This window comes from Sander vitreus, chromosome 5, assembly GCF_031162955.1.
Source record: "Sander vitreus isolate 19-12246 chromosome 5, sanVit1, whole genome shotgun sequence".
NCBI classification, from domain to species: domain Eukaryota; kingdom Metazoa; phylum Chordata; class Actinopteri; order Perciformes; family Percidae; genus Sander; species Sander vitreus.
Window position 1 is genome coordinate 20,151,453 of NC_135859.1, and position 21,730 is coordinate 20,173,182.

General features: G+C 39.2%; 1 protein-coding gene across 1 annotated transcript in view; it reads left to right on the forward strand.

Moving 5' to 3' along the window:
* Positions 1–21,730, forward strand: part of grid2 (glutamate receptor, ionotropic, delta 2) — a 248,700-nt gene that overhangs the window by 70,231 nt on the left and 156,739 nt on the right. Inside the window, exons 5-6 of the mRNA XM_078250909.1 lie at positions 4,047–4,208; positions 10,066–10,185. Of these exons, the coding sequence (XP_078107035.1) occupies positions 4,047–4,208; positions 10,066–10,185 (282 nt within the window). The remainder of the gene's footprint in view (positions 1–4,046; positions 4,209–10,065; positions 10,186–21,730) is intronic.

Sequence of the window (21,730 nt, forward strand, 5' to 3'; positions counted from 1 at the left end):
CATGGTGGTGAGCATAAATTTAAAGGATCTTTCGTATTCACAGCACGACTGCGGTAGGAAGTAGTATGAAAAGCCGAAAATCCACGCAGGGAGGTTGGTCGGGGTGGTGGATGGGTCAAACAACACAGGACTTTCACCCTAGAGATCGGGGATCGTGTCCCGCGTGTGACGATTAATTTCCCCGTTGTTCTTTTCCTAAACACAACTGTCCCGAGACAGGGGCCCTTTCCTGCGTATGGCATTTCATTTCCCTGTTGTTCTTTTCCTAAACACAACCGTCCCGTTGTTGTTGCGCGTCCCCCAGAGACTGCGCGTCGTGTCCCGGCATGTGACGTGTCCTTTCCCCGTTTTTCTTTTCCTAAACCCAACCTCTGTATAGATGCTTCCCATTTCGTGAAAAAAACAAGATGAACGTGTCAGTGTACACGAATCAATAGATTAAAAATAACGTGACCATTTCACATTTGATACGTACGTTTAATTGTTGTTGAACATGCAACACAAAACCTTGACATACAGAGACAAAAAATACAACACTTAACTTTGGCACATACAGTGAGTGACCTATAACCATCATCCATTCAAAAGTACTGATGTGTTATACGTATGTGTTTAAAAATTCTGTACATGCGCACATCTTCTGAAATACTCTCACATTTTTGTTGACACACTGCTCTCTGGGTTTTCATTTCAAAATATTTCAAAAGTCAAAGTCCCAAACTAGTTATGCATTTAAAAGCTGCTCTGGCGCTCCATTTCTGTCTTTTAAATCACTCCCAGTGTTTTAGTTTGACATTTCAACATGTCTCTCAATCTGAAAGCTTCCCATTACACCAGGCTTGCTGATTTGACATTGTTTCAGCTTGTGCCTGTGAGTTTTTTTACCTGGAATATTAATCATTTAGGAAAAAAGCTGGCACACCCCACTATATGTGTTTATCTCCACACCATTCAGCTGACAGTATGGTCATTGAAAACACAGTGACATTTTTTTTTCTCAACGCTTCACATTTTCTTTACTTTACTAATATGTCCCCCAGGGTGGCAATATGTGTGCAATTATTGCCCCTTTTTTGTGTATGTGATTCATCAAGCTTCCATCAAATAGAGTGGAGAAAAGGGAACACACTCTTATTTATGTGTCAAGACAAAAATATGAAATTGAATTAATGTGCTGTTGATTTATGTGGAGGCATAAGACCCTGGGGGAACACATTTGATGAAAGTTAGAAATACTTTAAAACAGAAACGTGGTCTTAATGTTTATGTGGATATCTTCCTTTCAAGACTGTTTCGTTCTAGGCTTTCATCCACTGTAATCAGTGAATGGACATGTGTATTTGTTTTTTAATCAAATGAAATAGAATAATATGAAAAAAATAAACAAGAAAATGCCTAGGGTTAAAAACCATCTAAATATTTACGTTTTTTTTTGTTTTTTTTTAAATTATATCTAAAAGGTTGATTAAAGCCTAGAGTTGGTTTGAGCCTTGCCGTTTGCAAAATAGACATTGTTAACTCCTGGAGGCCCTGAAGCGTTCAGTAATGCATGCAATTAAATCTTGCCTTGTGTCCTAAGTTCTTCTCAAATATAAATAGCTATCATTAAGAATCAAGCCCTTTCAACGTTTTCATTATTTGTTGGGTAAAATCCAATCTTATGTGTTACTACTACTGGAGGTGTTCTACTGTGGAGGGCCAAGGAGGATGCGCATGTGTTTACGTATGTGTGTGCATGTGAGTGTAACTCATTTCAGCCAAGGACAATGTGTTTTTGAGAGTGAGAGCAAAAAAAAACATTGTTCATGCATAATTCAAACACCCTGTACAAATGGTGCAGTTTAAAATCCTCTGTGTATGAGTGAGTGAGTGAGTGAGTGAATGAGTGAGTGGGTGGGTGGATGGATGGTTGAATGTGTGAGAGGAAAGGAGGGAGGGATAGAAAGACTCAGAGAGAGAGAGAGAGAGAGAGAGAGACACACACACACACACACACACACACACACACACACACACACACACACACACACACACACACACACACACACACACACAGAGGAAGCCGATCAGCTCAGCGGTCAGAGAGTGGCCCAGAAGCCCAATTTCACACTGCACTGAAGCACATCAACTTAGGCTGACCACACACACACACACACACACACACACACACACACACACACACACACACACACACACATACACACACACACACACACACACACACATACACACACACACACACACACACACACACACACACACACACACACACACACACACACACGCTTGCTTGGAGTGTAGAACCCACTGATCATTAAAGCTCCCTATAGAGCAGTAGATTTTCACTTTAATTTTCGGAGAAAAAGCAATAGGCACAGAGACAGTGAGACAGATTGATAGACGGACGAAGAAAGCAAGTCAAAGACTGGGACAAAACCGTGAGAGCAAGGATACTTTGAAAGAAAGTGAGAGAAAAGTTAGATGTAAGATAAACTTGACACTAGTTTTTCTTTGTCTTTCTGTCTGTCTACTATTTTACATGTTACAAGGAGCATTTTGTCAGCTTATCCACTTGGTTCCTTTACATTTTAGAATAGCATGTTGAAAGGAAAGTGATAGACTGAACAAGCTACCCCGCTCAGACATAGTTGAGTGTACTGTGCGTGTACTGAATTAATCTTTTAGCCTGGAATTAAATTCAACTGTTTGAGTCTACATCTCTGCTGTTTAAAAAACATCCAAAAAGTTTTCTTTTAATCCTTAAGGAACAAGATAGTCCCAAAACTTAGAAGCCAGACCTTAGACTCCAATAATTTACGATGTATTGCATTTTTGGTTCCATGGTTATTGGGAGTAATTGCAATATCTTGATTAGAATGGTTACATGGTGTGAAATGTTTCTAATAACCCTTTTTCCATGGATTTCTTTAATCATGCGACCGTAACCACAACACTGACATTTGTTTTTGGCTTTGTAAATACTGTATAAAATCTGCATCAGTGGTTACTGTTTCTGGAAACCTGAACAGAGTGGAAAGGCCAAAACAAATGCAAAAGCTGAAGTGACTTCTTGATAACAGGGTTTTTCATACTCTGTTAATTACCTTACTCCAATCAAGAGCATGGGAAGCCTTTTGCTGAATTGGAAAAAGGCAAATATAAATGTTTGCTTTAATGGCAAATATGCAGAATAAGCTTTATCATTAACAGGCGTGTCAGTAGAAATTCTGAGATTAATTTCCGTGTGTGTGTGTGTGTGTGTGTGTGTGTGTGTGTGTGTGTGTGTGTGCGTAACCTCATATATAATGTGTTTAAATAATGTACTTTCATACTTTATGTTTGATGATTCACCATTTCTAAATTAAGCATTACATAATTTACAAACCAGTTATTTACGAGTTGTTAATGGTTCAAAACATCCTTGAGAAAGTGCCTTTCAATCTCATTTATAAATGCATTGTGAGGCATAGATAGTTCTTACTTTAGATGAGGTCACCCAAAATACTTAACTAACAACTAGTAAATGCTTTCTAACTACCTGAATTAATCATGAATTGCAGTATTAATACATGTTTATAAAACATATATTAACATACTATCTGACCATTAGTGCATGTCTAAATCATTATATGTGTAAACACATGCATAAATGTACATCTAAATTGTACATCTAAATTGTTTGGTAATCATTTACTTACACTTTCTTAATGATATTGTGAACCATTGACAACTCCTAAATAACTGGTTTGTAATTCATTTTAAACCTAATTTAGAAATGGTGAATCCATCATTCATAAAGTATGAAAATACAATTATTAAACACATTATAGATGAGCTTATTAATCAGGAATAAAACACGTATAATTGTTTATGAATACAATACTAATGTGTAATAATGTAGGAACAATGCTTTATAAATGATGAATTAAGTATTCACTGATACTTAACTAATGCTTCATAGTGTGTAGTTATTATATAAGTGTTACCCTGTAATTGTCTCATTTTCTTTCTGTCTCTATGCCTTTCTGTTATTTCTTTCTCTTTAGATTACCAACCGCTACATCTATGATACGGTGTTGCTGCTGGCCAACACCTTCCATAGAAAGCTAGAGGATAGGAAGTGGCACAGCATGGCCAGTCTGAGCTGCATCAGGAAGAACTCCAAACCGTGGCAGGGAGGCAAGAGCATGCTGGATACTGTCAAAAAGGTATGGGAATGCAGAAGAAAAACACACACACACTTTTCCAGTCTTGCAGGAAGGTATTCAACCACAGTGAGCTGATTGCTTTCACACACACACACACACACACACACACACACACACACACACACACACACACACACACACACACACACTATACGTGTATGTACCCTGAAATGTAGAACATGAGCTAATATAAAAAAGTCTGCTCAATAGAATTATCCAGATATGTATGGGTACATGGACACATATGGTGACACACACCCATATGCATTACAATACTCTCAGAAAACATCCTGAAAAGGTAGGCCTACAGTTGTGCTCAATTGTCAACATTTTGTCTGTTATGCATTTCCTAACTTTGTCAGCCTTCTTCAACTGGTGACTGTTGTGGACAGGTAATAAAACCCAGTAACTGCCCCGATTATCTTCATGAACACAGAATCACGGGCATAGAGTGAACATATATGAAAGACTAGATTCTCCATAATTACCTTAGATTGACAAAAATCTACTTAGATAAAACTTATAGTATACAAACCTTTACCAACAGTATAATTCATCTCCATGGCTCATATAGTGTGTTCCTAAACATTTATTAGACAAAAAAGTAATCAGACTACGGCAATGCTGAACCAGCGTACACTCACTATTGTGTACAAACAGAGGTATGCAACAATGAGTCCTTTTGAAAAAACTAAAAGAAACACTATGAGCATCCAATACAATCTGATTTACGCTATACAACCAACTACACTATAAATCCTCCCCATTCCCTGATTTATATTTGTTGTTGATATCTCAATCCAAAGTCACCTGACTCTAATCTCAGTTTGTGGACCGTCCATCTGTTTCATCAGCCTCCTGCTGTGCTCTACTGCTGTGTGATGCTTGTAGGTCAGTGCATGCCAGTTTGAAAATGGTTCATGAATACTTTGTTTAAAAAAAGAAAAGAAAAATAAGTTATTCTCAATATATCTGCCAAAAATGAAAAAAGCAGAAAGCCTCTTTGTGTGAGTTTGGAGCTGAGGCTTGATTACAACTGTTGAAAGAGAAAAGCATACCATAGCTCATCCCCCTCTAACCCAACTACAACATGTTCAAATTGAATTTCAGATTGCTTCCTATTTTTAAATGTGTCTCGTCTATCTTTAGTGGGAGGATGTATTTGCATTTCAAGACATTGTACTCATTACATTACATTTGGGGGACCAGGACCTATTGTTCCTTAGCTAAGACACTCTAGTTGACACAGCAAGATGCAGGCACTGCTAAATTCCCTTAACTAAATTACCCTACAGGGATGAAGCATGACATGGAGGAGACTTTAAAGGTGCAATATGCAATACTGACAGCTAGTGTTTAAAATAGTTACTGCAGTACAAATTCAAAATACTTGAGAGAGTCGTCTCCCCTGCCCCCTCCTCCCCAGACTCAAAGTTCACTATGGTTGCCAGGCTGAGACCGGAGCATCCAACAATGTTACTAGATGCTTGTCTCACATTGCCAGACATTACTTCACAGCACAGTGGAGTAGCTAACATTAGATGCTGGCTATATTGACAGTCATAAAAGCCCGTGCTCATGCGGAGACAGACACACTTTTTCGGCTTAGAATTACAGTAGGAACCGGTAAAAACCCCACAACCTCGCCATCCTCTCTACACGCCAGACAGACACACTTCCTCGGCTTAGAATTACGATAGGAACCGCTAAAAATAACACTACCTTGCTGTCCTTTTCCACCCAACTGAAATACACACTTTATTGGCTTAAAATTACAGCAACAATCACTAAACACACTGCAAACTCAAGGTCCTCTCTTCCCGATTTACAGCCTCCCTCTTTTGGCTTCAAATAACTCGTTGTCAGCTACAGCCGCTGAACAGGCTGTTGCCTGGTCCTCCGATAACGTTAGCAGTTAGCAGGGTTAGCATGGCGGCGTTAGCCAGGACCAGTTGGGATCACTTTACTGGCTGTGTCTCAGTTGTTTTTGTGAGTAACCAACTCTACCTATATAATTCAACGTGAGTAGCTACACAAATGAGGAAATGACAAAAAAATGGCCATCCCTAGTAGCTGTGCTAAATTAGCCTGAAGCTAATGCTTACCTGTTCAGGAGGGAATTAGCCAACTCAGCATCCTTTTGGGCTCCAAGCTGTCTCCATCTTTCAAATACATCTCCAATATTTACCCAGGGTTTGTTATGTCTCTGGTCATGCAACTGTTAGAAACATGCCGTTATTTTTAGGTCGGGTAGAATCTATCTCCGTTGATCCCATTTCTTTGTTTGCTGCTTTCATGGCTGTACAAACGTTACAGCTGTAGCCCGGGTTTACGTTTTTACAGGTATATCTGGCAACCCGGCCTGGCTGTAAAACTGGGCAGTTGATAACAACACACAGGCCACAGAAATTCCGATAAAATACTGGCATTAGCATTGTTCTCAGAAAAGATAGTATTTCAACTTAGCATGTTTCCTTAATATCTGATGACGCATTGGGGTCATTTTTGGATTCATTACGGTAACTATATTACATATTGGACCTTTAAATAAGTCAACATTTTTGCATTGTTCTTATCACATGGAAATCCAATTTTTGTTTGCTTTGACTGAAAAGTTTCTCCTTTCTCATTGAGATTCATTTGTTTAAAATAGGGACAGTGCATATTGATGAACATTTTTGTAAATATGCAACATTAGAGCCGGTGGCTAATTAACATCTTTAGTCCATTTGGCAGGTTGGTGTTAAGTTCCAACACAAACAACTCAATCCTTCTGTGCTCAGTAAACTTCATGAATTCAAATGATTGCATACCTTAAAAAAAGCACATGCATTAATCAGCAAGTTTTGCTCAGTTCCTGAAGAGTTGACTTTTGGGAGATAGAGGAGTTCATCCTACAGCTGTGATTTTATGAATCTTTGCATTTCACCTTGAGTTTAGGCTGGGGTTTGGCAACACTTTCATCACTGTTAAATCCAATTGGATCAATGCCCTCTGTTTTGATATCAATAAAAAAAACTACTCCAGGGATGGCAGTTTGACTGAATGATGAAGCCAAGTGAAATGCTAATTTGGGATTAGTGTCAGACAATAATAAATGCGGTGCAATGGCTTTCATATCTATCTCTGCATTTCACCTTGAGATCAGGCTGGGGTTTGGCAACACTTTCATCAGCAGCCCCGGCTGTTAAACCAACCCTGATGGCTGTCTCAACCGAGCTGTGTTAAAGAGCCCTAAGCTGTAATAGAGTTGAGTTCAGCAGCCTGGCATCAGTTCCATTCTACAGTGTATTAGCAGTGATGCTTTACTTACTGTGTGTGCCTGTGTGTTTAATCAGCGTTTTGGTATGCAGGGCCATTATGGTAATGATAAATACTAATTTGTTGCTGTTGATGAGGAGCTCTATTGATGTTGTTTGGTATGAAAAATGCAGCAGGTGAAACTGGTGTTACACTGATCCCCAAAGTCTGAAGTGTGTGCTGTGCTTGAGCTGCTGGTAGACTACATGTCACTACCCTGTCATTGGCTGTTATATATCCACCTTCAAGTCGTAATGACTTAAGCAGTTAGATTTTATTGATCACTTTATAGGCACAGTAAGTCCTGCAATTCAGCCCAAGATCTTCAGCCAGGGCCCATGAGGCTGTTTCAACGTCCAAGCTTAACTCTCCCAGATTTATTATTGCTTTTATTATAAAAAAAAAGGCTTGCCCTTATCTTATTTTTAAGGAGCTTTCACACATTAAAAACACTTTTCAAGTTTTCTTACTTATTTATTTCTCTGATTTCTATTCAGTCTCATGAGCCCAAAGGCATGTTCTTTGTATCAGGTGCAATTTGAAGAAAAATAACTGTTGTTGATGTATTGTTTCAATACTGAGCGGACATAATTTAATAATATAATTATGAAAGGCAATGAACAGTTTCCCAGTGGGTTTTACCCCTGCCCAGTTTCCAAGGAAACAAATAAACATATACTTTATAAAGTGGGATGATATGTTTGCGATTGTCTGTGTGGTCGACCCAGGGGAATAAAATAATTAAATATGGTAACAACATACTGGTGTGTCAATGTGGATTAATAAACCAAATGGCACATGAACATCATTTATGAACAGTGTAATTTATATCGTGAAGGAGATACTAATGGCAACCACCACCCCACCCCCCGTTATTTCTATAGACATCAATACATACACTATGCACACATGTAACACGGAGGTGTACCCACACAAATATGTCTGAATAAATATAATGATTTGAAATTGTTAATAATAAGGTTAAGATGCAAGTTTAAACCTTAGATATGAGGTGTGGTTGTCTATGCAAGTGTTAATGATGACAAACCACCCCACATGACTGGCACGATCTATGTTTCTTACACGCAGGATCAAGCACATACAGACACAGAGAGCATGAATCACATTAAGGAGTATAACACCTCTCCTCCCCTGAAGCAGGCACAGTGTCACGTTCACTGACAGGTCACACTACCGGGAGGCAGGGCAAAGATTGGGAACTGACACTGTCTTTTTTTTTGTTGTTGCAATTTTTAACAAAGTTGCAACAAATCTAAAGTGGGATTTTCCACCGAGAGCAAAACATACAGTATGGACACACACACATAGCTTGTAACACTACAATAAGGTACACAAAAATGTAGGTTACTGAGAGACGAATGATGTACGACTGGTTAGTTATTGAGAAGTTCCTAAGTAACTGTAGTTACTGTATTAATTAATCATTAGGTAATAGTCAGTTAATGGGAAGTTTCTGAGTGACTGATTCAGCACTAATGATTAGTTTCTGATAAACAGACTAGTAGTTACTGTATTAATTAATCATTGGGTACACACACTGCTTCACTAACGGTAAGTTAATGGTTAAAGGGGAACTATGCATTTGTTAGCTTAATTTACCTTAACTGAACTGTTTCGGAGTCATTGGAATGGTTATATGACTTTTTTCGAGTTGAATGGTGGTCGTCTCACTTCCCCCTAGCGCCTGTAAGCGGAAAAACCACCCTTGCAACTTTCGGCCGGTGAGCCGCCAGCCTCAGCGGCAGGAAGTATCGCGTGATATCAGGTCTCGCGATGTAACGAATTGCTTCACGGCAATGCACACGTACGCCCATTCAGGAACCGGCTAACAAGGTAGCGATGGAGTTTTTCACACTATCGTCATGGCTGAGCCGGTAAAAAAGAAGCAGAAAGCTAGGAAAGCATTGTCAGAGGAACAGAGAAAGAGGAAAAGGCAGACTGACCGAGCGAGGAGTCAGACACAAGTAAACATAGGAGCTGCCAAATATCTATTCCGAAGCTGTAGGGGGAGCTCTATAGAGAAACCTGCGAGCAAAAAGCGAGAAAACAGCGAAGAAATGGCCAAAACTGCATAGCGCTCCTTTAAGTAATCATTCGTTAATGAGTAGTAGCTCATTAAGGATCGATCCAGCGTGGGACCTAAACCAGCTTTCAACAGCGCTTGAAACCCAGGGTGGCAGGATTAAAGCATGCTCTGCGGCAGCAGACAATTGCTTTTAAGCCTTCAACAATGCTAATGATACGGAATATACCTTGGATGTAAATGTATATGTGTTGTCAATATCATTATTAAAATATATTATGAGAGTCATCCTGTCTCTCATCTATTCATTTTTTCATTAATTTTATTACTATCCCAGGAAAAAAGAACAACTGATTACCTAATGTTTTATTAATACAGTAACTACCAGTCCGTTTATCAGTAACTAATCATTAGTGCTGAGTACTCAGGAGGAGATCACACACAAAAAGGAAACACAGCAAAACATGACGGTACATAACAGTCAAATAAAAACATTCCATCTTGTCCTTGCAGTTTGGAGTGAGCGGACTCACCAGTTTCCTGGAGTTCACTGACAATGGCTCGAACCCCAACATCTTCTTTGAAATCCTGGGAACAAATTATGGAGAAGACAGGGGACGAGGAATCAGTAGGGTAAGTAGTTGAAACAGAACCCCTGTGTGGTGTACTGTGGGTGAAGGTGGAATCATTTCTGCTCTAACGCGTCGAGTGGATTTACATAATTTTTTGGATTTGACACGGAATTCCACTGCACCTGCTCTTTACATTATTTTCATCTCATATTTATTCAGGCATTTCTTTTACTTGTGCCTGTCACCCCTGTGTAGCAGAGTACAGTCCTGTGACCTTTCTGTATTTTTTAAGGACTCCTCCCTTTATGTTTGTATCTCTTTGAATTCATAGTCCTCTTCTTTGTGTTCCTCTGTTAGGTTGCATGTTTATTTTTTGGATGCAGGATCAGCCCAGAAACTCACCTCCCCTTCAATTAAGCCTGGCGTTACGTAATTGGATTGATTAGAATAATTTTCAAGTGGTATTTAGTAATGACACATGCATGATGAATCTTAACCGGTCTCCTGAAAGACATCCGTTCCCTTTACAGGCACACACACACACATTCATAACACAATTTGTTTATTGATTGTGTGTGTGTGTGTGTGTGTGTGTGTGTGTGTGTGTGTGTCTCAATGCCAGCCAATTCTATACATCTTCATGTTTATATTGTTAGGCTCAGCATAACATCCAACATACAGATCAGGACATACTCCTACTGCATACTACTATATGTTTGGATAAACATACTTCCTTGAAATATATCAATGTATTTTTTATAAAGGAAAGGATTGACTCTTTTCCTCACAGTTTTAGTTCAAGTGCACTGGGATTGGAATAGGTCCTACTAGGGTTGACAAATATTGGCTGAGTACATCGCTGTTTTTAGGCGATTGTTTTCTTTTTCTTTTGCTAATACAATGGTCTGCCTCTGAAGAACGAGTGCTCAGTTGGCTTCTTGTCAGCCGCCGCACATAAGCCTGCGTGAATATTTTAAGAATAGGTTGGATGCATTTTGTCTGTCAAAAGGTATAATGTATAATTATAAAGCTTGTCATTAATTTATGGAACTTATTTATGAATTGTTAGAAAATTTCAATCATGAAATTAATATGTTTTATGAAAAGAACATGTTAAAATGTGATATATATATATAGTAGGGCTGTCAACACCATAACGTGTTAATTTCGATTAATTAATCTGAGATAACGCGTTAAACATTATGCAGATTAATCCACTCCATATTGACGTTTGACCCGGAGCCGTTCTAGCCACCATTCGACTGTAAAATGAAGGAGAGACGAGAATGTGCTGCCTGGATCATTAATTGGAACATTTACTTGTAAAAATCTTCTTCCTGCCAACCCTGGCTACCGAGATCTGGTGCCACTGATATGTCTGCGCTTCTCTCTGATGCTCTGAAACAGATACAGGCAACACAAACACCGCTGCACGTGACGCTAGTTAACACTATACTCGACAGCAGCTAACGTTAGCCTACCGCTAGCTAGTTAACACTATACTCGACAGCAGCTAACGTTAGCCTACCGCTAGCTAGTAGCTGGATTAAACACGGTTAAAATGCTGACAGCTAACGCTAAACGGTGTAAAGTTTGACTGTGTTTTACTGTAGAGGATTCAACACCGGGATGTAACAATCTGCAGCTGCCGTCGGAGAAACAACACAGACGGTGCGTTCCATGAAACTGGTAAACTACAGCCTCGTGGTGCATTTGAAGTTATTGTAAATGTCCTTTTCCCATCTGGTGGTTGTTTTTGTCGTTCAACAGCAATTTACTAGTGAAATAAGTTATTGTTATTGTTATACATTATTATTAAATCATTTAATTTTGACCATATGGCCTTAGCAATAAACAAGCCATTCTTTAATGTCACCAACTGTTGTTTAGTACCCTCTTTTCTTTTTTTACTTTCTTAAAAAAGTATCGGTTCAGGCACCGTTAATTATGTATGCGATTAATTTCGATTAATTAATCACAGAGTATGTAATTAATTAGATTACATTTTTGTAATCGATTGACAGCCCTAATATATATTATTTATATATTTGTTTTGTGTTGCTTGAGTCTGGAATAGAGGATTTTATAGCCTGTACCAGAATTTTCTTCAATAAATTTCAATAAATATATTGGCAATCAGCAGTTGTTGGGCTGACGGTTGGAAATTTTAAAGATATTGCCCAACCCTAGGCCCCCACTGACTACTTAATTTCAGTGGATTATGCATATAGGTGTGAAAACAGTAGGATTAACATATGAGACCCAGACTTACAATGTAGTGTATAATCCCTCATAGGATTCCATTAAACGGAGAAACACACACACACACACACATACACACAAACACACACACATACACACTCTCACACAGAGTGTATGTCCTCCATACTAGAGGGATGTCTTTACAGATAACAGTTGAGTAAGTGAGCTGTGTGATTATGGATAATGCAGCGAGACACCAACATAAAGCAGAATGCAATCACAGACAAAATAAATCTTTAAAGCACAGCATAATTACATTTAGACACAATTCCCTAATCAGAGAGCATAATTATGTCTAAGGGAATTAAGGCACTTGTTATACAGTATTCCTGCCACAGTCTCCCTTAATACTCTAAACATTGGTTGGTCTGTCATTGGGATTCAATTAAATTCATACGTGGAATCAAAGGACTAAAGAGAGGCTAACATTCCTCTCAGAGTGCCTGCATTATTCACTTTCTCTTGTAGCTGAATTGTGCCTTTCTGAATGATGTAGCACTCTAAAATTGTGTTAATACAGAGCATCTAACCTGCAAAAAAATCATGGCAGATATATGTGTAAAGGCCCAGACACACTGAGTTGACGGCCAAACGTCGGCAGAAAAGGCAGTTGGGCTGATCAGTCTCCCCAAATTGGTCAAAAAAGTGCCTCGGAACACACCAAAGCGACGAGACGTAATACGTCTCCATAACAGCAGTCGGCGCTAATCTGTATTGTCGCCCAAAAATGAAAACTGGCAGCTGATTGGACAAATGTGTCACATGGGTCTTGTTTCTCCGGAAATTCAAAGACAGACTGTCATGGCGGCTTGTTCAGAATACAATCTCATATTGTACTAAAATAGTTCACCGAAACGTGTTTCTGAAAACATTTTAAGCGAGAAATAGGCCATGCAGTTGCTGAATCTGTCTTCATTTCAGATCAACAAAGGTCAGTTTAAAATATTTTTGTCAGATTTTGAGAGACTCTAGTCACGCTCATTCCGCTCCCCGTTTCCGGGTTAGCACTCTACCAATCAGATTGGTCATTTGAGTCCAACTGCCGGCCGTGCCCGCCCCGCCGATTATACATGTCAAATCGGCCAAAATAAAGGACAACGGCCCCTCAGACGGACGATGGCACGAAACACACCGAACAGACTCGAGTCACTGACCTCGCCAGACTGTCCAACGGCCGATTATCGGCTCTGTGTGTCTGGGCCTTTAGGCTGGAGAAATGGTTAGTGAAAAAGGCTCTGACCACCAAGAAGAAAAGCTAACGAAAAGCCTAGCCTGAGCCAGTATGTGTAAAAGGAAAAGCTAAAAGGAAATAAAAACCCCGGCATAGCAGGAAACAATAAAATGGTAATCAGCTCATGCCGTTCAAGCATTCCATTATCTGCATTCATGTCCACGTGTGTAACTGTGAGGATGTTAAGTACAATGTAAATATCAATTTAAACCCATATCCTTTTCATTGTGATGGACAAGGACAAGAACTGCTATGTATGTAAAATAATTTATTCTATTCTCCACTGCAGTGTGAGCAGGTTAAGGGTGGCTAAAGATCTCAATGTAAATTGATTATTATGAAAAGCAACCCTGCCTCTCTCACCCCAGGTTAACGTCTTCCCTGATATAATGTAATGATGGCATGAGTGACAATACTTAATTCCCAGGTTAATTATACTGTACAGTAGTAAGTGAAGATGGCTTTTTATGATAATGCATTCAAATATTCATGGTCCAATATGGTTGTGGTGCTTCTTCTCTACAAAAACTTAGAAGTAACATGATACCTTTGCATTCATTTGACATGATGAAAAAAGAAAAGAGTCACTAAAATGACTTGAGCTATAAATAGTCATCTTAAATTGGAAATAATCTTTCCAATTTAATAAATAAAAGTTTTTTTTTGGGGGGGGGGGGATTAAATTGACCTTGGTGTGACTGGTCTGTTCAAAGCAGCTTCATGTCTCTATCAGAACAGAGACAAGCAAAAATACCAGTTGGGCCAGAGTAAACTGAGCCAATAAATAACATTCTTATTCAGTGTGACCTGTACACATCTGCCAATGTACTGACTAGATTATAACATATTTGTTAAGGGCTGATGTGTCACAGAAACAGTAATTAGATTAGCTAATGCTTTGTAATTCAGCTTGCAATCACAGTCAGCAACATTGAGCAATCAGCAGTGATGGTGATGTATTTCACATTGCAATGCAGTGGATTTTTTTTTTTTTTAAATAGCATCCACTGGTCAGAGAATCTGTCAGAAAGAGCCACATTAATTTCTCAATTCAGTTGGACATTTTAGAAATGTTAATAAAGGCAGAGTAACATCAGCCATCAAAAGACATGCAGCAGTTTTCTGTGTGTGTCATTTTCACAGATTGCAGGCAAAGTTGCTCAATTTAATAAATTGGGGAGCAGTTGTATTTCAATCAAACATAGAGAAGGGGTAATCGTTTTAGCAGCTTTACTTATAGGAATTCTTTTGGAGATATCCCTTAATGTAAGCGTATGTTCAGTGTTACAACATTTTAATGTTAGACGTACCTTACACTCCCCACGGTCACATTAGAAGGCTTATCTGCTGAATATTTGCTCTTTTGCCATTGAAAACCTTTCTTAGAGCAACCTACGTTCTATTATTTAGCCTTCACCCTGTGGTAATGTAGTGTCTTAACAGCTGGGGAAATTGACAGTGACCTTCCCTAGAAGAAACATGTATAACCAAAAATTAAATAAATTATAGATCATCTCTCTCTCTCTCTCTCTCTCTCTCTCTCTCTCTCTCTCTCTCTCTCTCTCTCTTTCTGCCCACATCATGTGCATTATGTAAGTTTTGTATTTCTCTTGTACCCAACTGTTTTCAGGACACTGATGTGTCTTTAAACAATATGGATAATGGGTGCAACTCCGTGTATTTTATATAGGAGAGTCATTCAATGTCTGCAATAAAGACTCTGAATAATGGACAACAGCCCCCTAAAAGTCAAACTACATTGCTGGTACACTGAGATATAAAGTGAGTGTGTGTCTGCCTGCCTGCCCGATCACACCACTAACAGTATATGCAGACTCCCCTAATTATGGTATTAACTCCACATTTTGCTGAGAATACCACTTAACCTGGTCTTTCTTTACAATCCTCCCTCACTGTTCTGTCACTTCTGTCTTCTTTCTCAACCCTGCTGAGAGTCTCACTGATGACAGACACACAGTCCAGCATTTTTGCTTTGTTTTCCTGTCGTACCTTATTAACTTATTCTTTCTCCCTTCCCTCTTCATCTTTTCAGTTCTTTTCCCTCTCTAATCCTGCCTGCCATTTTATAACTCTCCCCAATGTGCTTTCATCTTTGTCAATCCTCAATTATTTGTCATGACATTTATTCCCATCATACTTCACACATATGCATACAGTTGTCCAGTGATAATGATAATAGCAGCACCTCAGATCGTCATAATTATGAATGTGTCACTGTGGTAAAATTGGCGTTCTGCTCCATTACCTTCAGTAGCAGTACATGGGAGCCTATATCTCTCTCTCTCTATACATCTACAGGCATGCCAGGCTCCACTGCTCTCTTATATAGAGGCGACAAGTCTGCCATGTGTAATTGCTTCGTTAGCTATCTGCGACATCTTAAATGACTTCAGAGAGGAAAAACGGCATCAGATTTATACTTTAGAACCAGCACAATAAAAAAGGGTTGTGGCTAAGCGGGGAGAAGAAGGAGGAGGGGGAGGCAATGAGTGAATGGAGAAAGACTGATGCGTTGCCAGATTAAGGAAAGGGTGAAGAAGAGAAAGGTAAAATGAAACTGAGAGAAGAGCTAGAGAGACATCTAGAAAGGAGATAGATGGCCTAATCCTTATAGGTCCCATACAAGAGATGGAAGTGGCAGCACAGGTCATAAAAGAGTCACAATCATTACACCCTTACTCTCTTACACATGCTCATGCTCCCTTTTCTCTCTCACATCAGCACATATTATCAATCTTTTCGAAGAGAGACCGGAATATTTTCCCTCTTTACAAGAATCAATGGCCTGCAAACTGCAGCATTCTTAAATTGAGGTCACCTTCAATTATCATCTACAGTGTCATCTGACGTGTGTGGTGAATTACGCTAAGTGACTTCAGACAGTCATGGGACCTTGGAACCCTCCCTCAAAGTCCTGTCATCATGCGAGAAATATTTCTTCCATTACATGTTTTGAACGATTGAAGGACATCTTTTTTAATGTAATTGCTTAATGTGCCCACCAACTCAAACACACATATAGTAGCTGCAGTTCACTCAGAAAGGCACGCAAGCCAACGCACACACTCACATTTGCATAAATCATCTGGCATGCTTGGAAATGCTAAGCTAACCCTTTTGGCTTTGCATGACAATTAATGTCAGTCTGCGTGAGTGTCAGTGTGTAACATAGAGAGACACTGGGTTTAGTCTACTTTCAACAAAGCAAATACACATGCATGCAGAGAGGAGTTGCTATCAAACATTACCCATTTCAGCTGAGTTCCAAACAGTTTCTTTGATAAGGCTAACAGTGACACAAAAAGCCGTTAAATTCCTTTTTCACAAAATGTAGAGCTAGATATCATCCACAGACACATGTATTAACCTACATTATGAATCAGGATGCACAATCTGAATCAAGCGTATCTGTTTGTGTTCTGTTTGTTTCCTTGTGGCAAGAATAGTAGTGAACTTTTGTGAGATCCTGTCCTAGAACAAGGAGATTAATATTTTTATTTAACTATTATGAGTTTAAAAGCTTTTCTTTGACGTTGTAGTCTATGGGAACAATCTCTACATCTCTAACAAACTATGAAGAGATACATTTAATGGATAGCCTTTGCATGTTTGTTTTTTGCTTATTGGAGAAAACATCAGGGTTTCTCTGGCACAATACAGTACCCTAAGACGTGGATAGCAACTTCCTGCTGATTTTTTTCCTTCTCAAACACTCACCTGTTATTGGTTCACAGACTAATATCCTGTTGCTGCGCTGTACCTTATGTTACTTTTATCTGGTTACAGTGCATGAGTACACCAGGGCTCATCCAAATATCAGCTGTTGAAATCAAACATGTCTGTAATATGTGCAGTCATGACTTTAACTAGATTGGGATCTTAGTTTAGCATGCTGGCATGCTAACATTTGCTATTTAGCCCTAAACAGATAATACAGCTGAGGCTCATGGGAATGTCATGGCTCCATTCTGTAGCAGTTAAAGTGCTCATATTGTGCTCATTTTCAGGTTCATAATTGTATTTAAAGTTATATCAGAAAAGGTTTACATGGTTTAATTTTCAAAAAAACACCATATTTTTGTTGTACTGCATATTGCTGCAGCTCCTCTTTTCACCCTGTGTGTTGAGCTCTCTGTTTTAGCTACAGAGTGAAACCTCTCACTTCTGTTCCATCTTTGTTGGGAGTCGCACATGTGCAGTAGCAGGACTACTACCCAGCAGAGGTGGAAAAAAGTACTAAAATATTGTACTCAAGTAAAAGTACAATACTTTGATGAAATATTACTTAAAAGTACAAGTGAAATTACCTATCTGAAAAATTACTCAAGTAAAAGTAATAAGTAGTTCATTTAAAATGTACTTTAAGTAAAAGTTACTTAGTTACATTTGAAAAAAACTGTAAAACAGGGCGGGGGGGGGATCTCTCCCATGTAGTGAAAATATGACAAGGGGTCTTAAATCCCAAACTATTTGGTTTTGAATTAAAGAAAAATCTATACAAATGTATGAACATCTATACAAATGTATACACGTGTAATAACAACTGAACACATGTCACACATGACATTAAAGACCCGTAGAAAGGTATAATGTGCAATTTTAGCTCAGACCATCCCATAAAACGTTTTCAAAAAATTAATTGAAAGTGAAAGTGCCATACATTATTAGTTCTGAGGGCCATCCTTTTCTTCACAAACATAAACAAGAGTTAATAAGCAAGGCCAAATCAACTCCATCAATGACCAAAATAATATCTCTCCCATTTAGTGAAAATAGGACAAGGGGTCATACTGTAAATCCAAAACAATTTCTTGTTTACTTACTTTTTTCGTCGTTTTGGGCAGCAGAATCAGACGCTTAACTATCGCATTTTCATTACTCGCGACCACGTGCAGCCACTGACCAAGTGGGAGTGAGAACGGGTCAAATTAATTTCCTTGTTTCTGTTATGAAGACAAGACGTTTGTGACTTGAACATCTAACATTTCCCAACAAAACGTACAGCGAAAGACCGTGCAAAACATTTCAGACCGTCCTGCCAACCTGTATACATTTTAACATCAATGTACGCTGTAACGTTTTTCACTCTAAAGTCAGCGGCTGCTGTTTCAATACTGTCGGCTCTCTGCAGCGGGCGGGGCTGCTGCTCCGTTTCCCCCGCGACTGACGCGCGCACGCACACACACACAATGGATGGAGGAAAAAACGCAGATGAGACGACACGATGACCTAAATTGAGGACTTCTACGCTCGTTATTGTAAGTGCAATGATAATTTAAAGTCCAATAAGTACTTTATCAAACTGTATGAATGTGTGTGTGTGTGTGTGTGTGTGTGTGTGTGTGTGTGGCCAGCATAGGAAATTAACTAACAATGTAAAGATCAACAAGCCACTGACAGTGACAGATATGTTCATATTTGATTAATTCAATAAATTATAATTTTTTGTCTTAAATCCACCAGCCATTTTCATATTATACCAACATTTGCAGCATCCTGAGCCTTTTTGGTAAGGTTCCTAGGAAATCTCAGCCCGGAGTAATTAATTAATTAATAGTAATAATTATTATTCTCCCCAAAACAAGTTTCCTTTTTTATTTTTAAAGAACTATACAAACAAATTATACAACATACAAAAGACATTGCAACTTTTATCGCAATTTTTTACAAAAGCTCCCGTGAAATCTGGCATTTTGGGCCGCAACAATCTCAAAAAAAGGCCGCAAAATCCTGGTGGGACTGCCCTTGTGTGTGTTTTCATGTGTTATGGTGCGCATTCACCAGTGTTTTTTTGTTGTTGTTGTGGTGCGCGTAGGCTACTCCTGATTTTATCTCATCTCTTATATACTGTGTCTCTATGATCCTATCCTGTCCTATTGATGGTAGCCTACTCGTGGACATTGCACCGTCATCACGTGCTGTACTAGGGAGGCCCGCCTTGATATCCTGCTTAGGGGCCCGGTGTTGGCTCGTTACGCCACTGAGCAGAATTCAATGTTAGCTAGCATTTCTACTGAAACAGTCTCTGAACCTTCGTCGCTCGCCTGATCCACCGATAGGATAGGATGTTGACTTCCTACTGACCTGATTGTTTTGTTACTTAATGACGACTCTAAACTACACCCGCTTGGGAGACAGAGGAAAATTTGGCTAGCCGGATCAACCGCAACCAGGAAAATTATAGCTCAGCACTGGCTCCCCCCACTCGCTTTGTATAAAACAGTGGTTGTGTGGCGTATTTTCTGGACATAGTTATGCTTGAGCTCTCTACAGCAAGGATTAACAAAGCCAAGTCATCAACTATCAGCCTATGGGAAAGCGCAGCAGCACAAATATCAGACCTAATGACCTCAACGCCACAAGAACTAGAGGAGAGCGACTAGGCAAGGTGTGATTTCTGTTTGTGTTTTGTTTTCTTTGAGACCACAGAGGGTGGGGGGTGGGAGAGGGTTTTTGTTCTTGTTCAATTTGTGTTTATCTGTTTCTGTGCGCCATCTGACATTACCTGTCACACATTGGGGAATTTGTTTTTTATGTCTGAAGGTGCTAATAAATAAAAAATGTATCACAAAAAAAAAGAAAGACTTGGCGCCTGTTAGGCAGCCTAGATGCTGATCGTTCGTCACTGTAGTGGTTCCGGGCGCAATTTTTTTCTTCCTTTCGTTTTTTTATTTTTTTTTATTCAGTAACGGATGGGATTTGTAATGGAGCGAAATAAAATACTTCACTCAAAACGTAATCAAGTACATTTTAAATTACCAGTTTTAAAATCTACTTGAAAAATACAAAATACACAACAAAACTATTCAATACAGTAACTTAAGTAAATTTATTTCGTTACTTTCCACCTCTGCTACCCAGTCAGAAGCAGAGTATGAGGGAGTGCCATGCTAGCAGTTCGGTGTGCATTATAACGTGTGTTACAAAGTGACACACAGTCGTCACAGAAGTAAAGGCTGGACTACAATAGAGCTGTTTGGAGCAGTTTGTGAACAGCGTTTTCTGTTGAAGATGGTAATTCCCTTTGGGGTGGACTTTGGGCTTTTTCACTTTGTAAACATATAACGTGCACAAGAAAGTATATAACACAAGAAAGGAAAGAGAAAAAGCCAAAAAGCATAATATGAGCACTTTAAGACACAAAACCTCAACTCTCAACCTCATGGTGGTGTCAGGAGAAGTCAGGCCATCACCAGAGTCATTAGAATACATCCTGTGGGAACTATAAATTTCAATTTCAATTTCAATCGTCAATTAATTTAATGGCTATTTAGGAATTTCAGTCTGGTCCAAAGTGATGGACTGACAGAGCAACCAACATGAAAATCCCTAGAGCCAAACTTCTTATCGGTAAATTCCACGAGGCACTTCTGAGCCGCATTCTGGCACTCTGCTCTGCTAAAAGTTTGTTCTAGATCTATTTTTTGACGGAGCCACGGCACGTTTGACAGGCAGGAAGTGTAACGGCTAGAGCATCTGGTCAATTTTCAAAATAAACACCCTGCGAAGACTCCCGATTGTATATCACATCACTACACTATTTTAACAACTAAAACACAGCCACAAATCTTTGATCCATGTCGTTCATAACTGGGCTAACAGGAAGAAACCATTTAACTACTGTATGTAGACTACTTACTTATTTATAGTAGAAGCACAGATATCCAGAAAAAATGACTGCTCCACGCTTCTGGTGTGGTACGGCGCATGGCGGAACGCGCCACTTCCGTTTCTGGTGGAATTCCGGCGTTAAACCTGCTAACAACTAAACTGTACATGTACTAGTGTTTCAAAGTAAGCACATTAAGTTTTACTCAGAGCTAAAATACTAAATATGACTTAAAGGCCTGATCAAGACTTCTGATAAAATCAAATATGCCATGGTTGCTAACATGGAAATGGGCATGAAAATGTGTTTAATAAATTTGAGATTTTATACGCACATCATGTGGATAGTGTACAGAGGCCTCTCATACATCCTCGGATCATGGAACAAAGTATGCAGCCCTGGAGGGCAAGTTAGCCAGAGCTATTTTAGGGAGGTTAGATGAGGGGCAACACCACTGGAAGTGATTATTATAATTATGTAAAA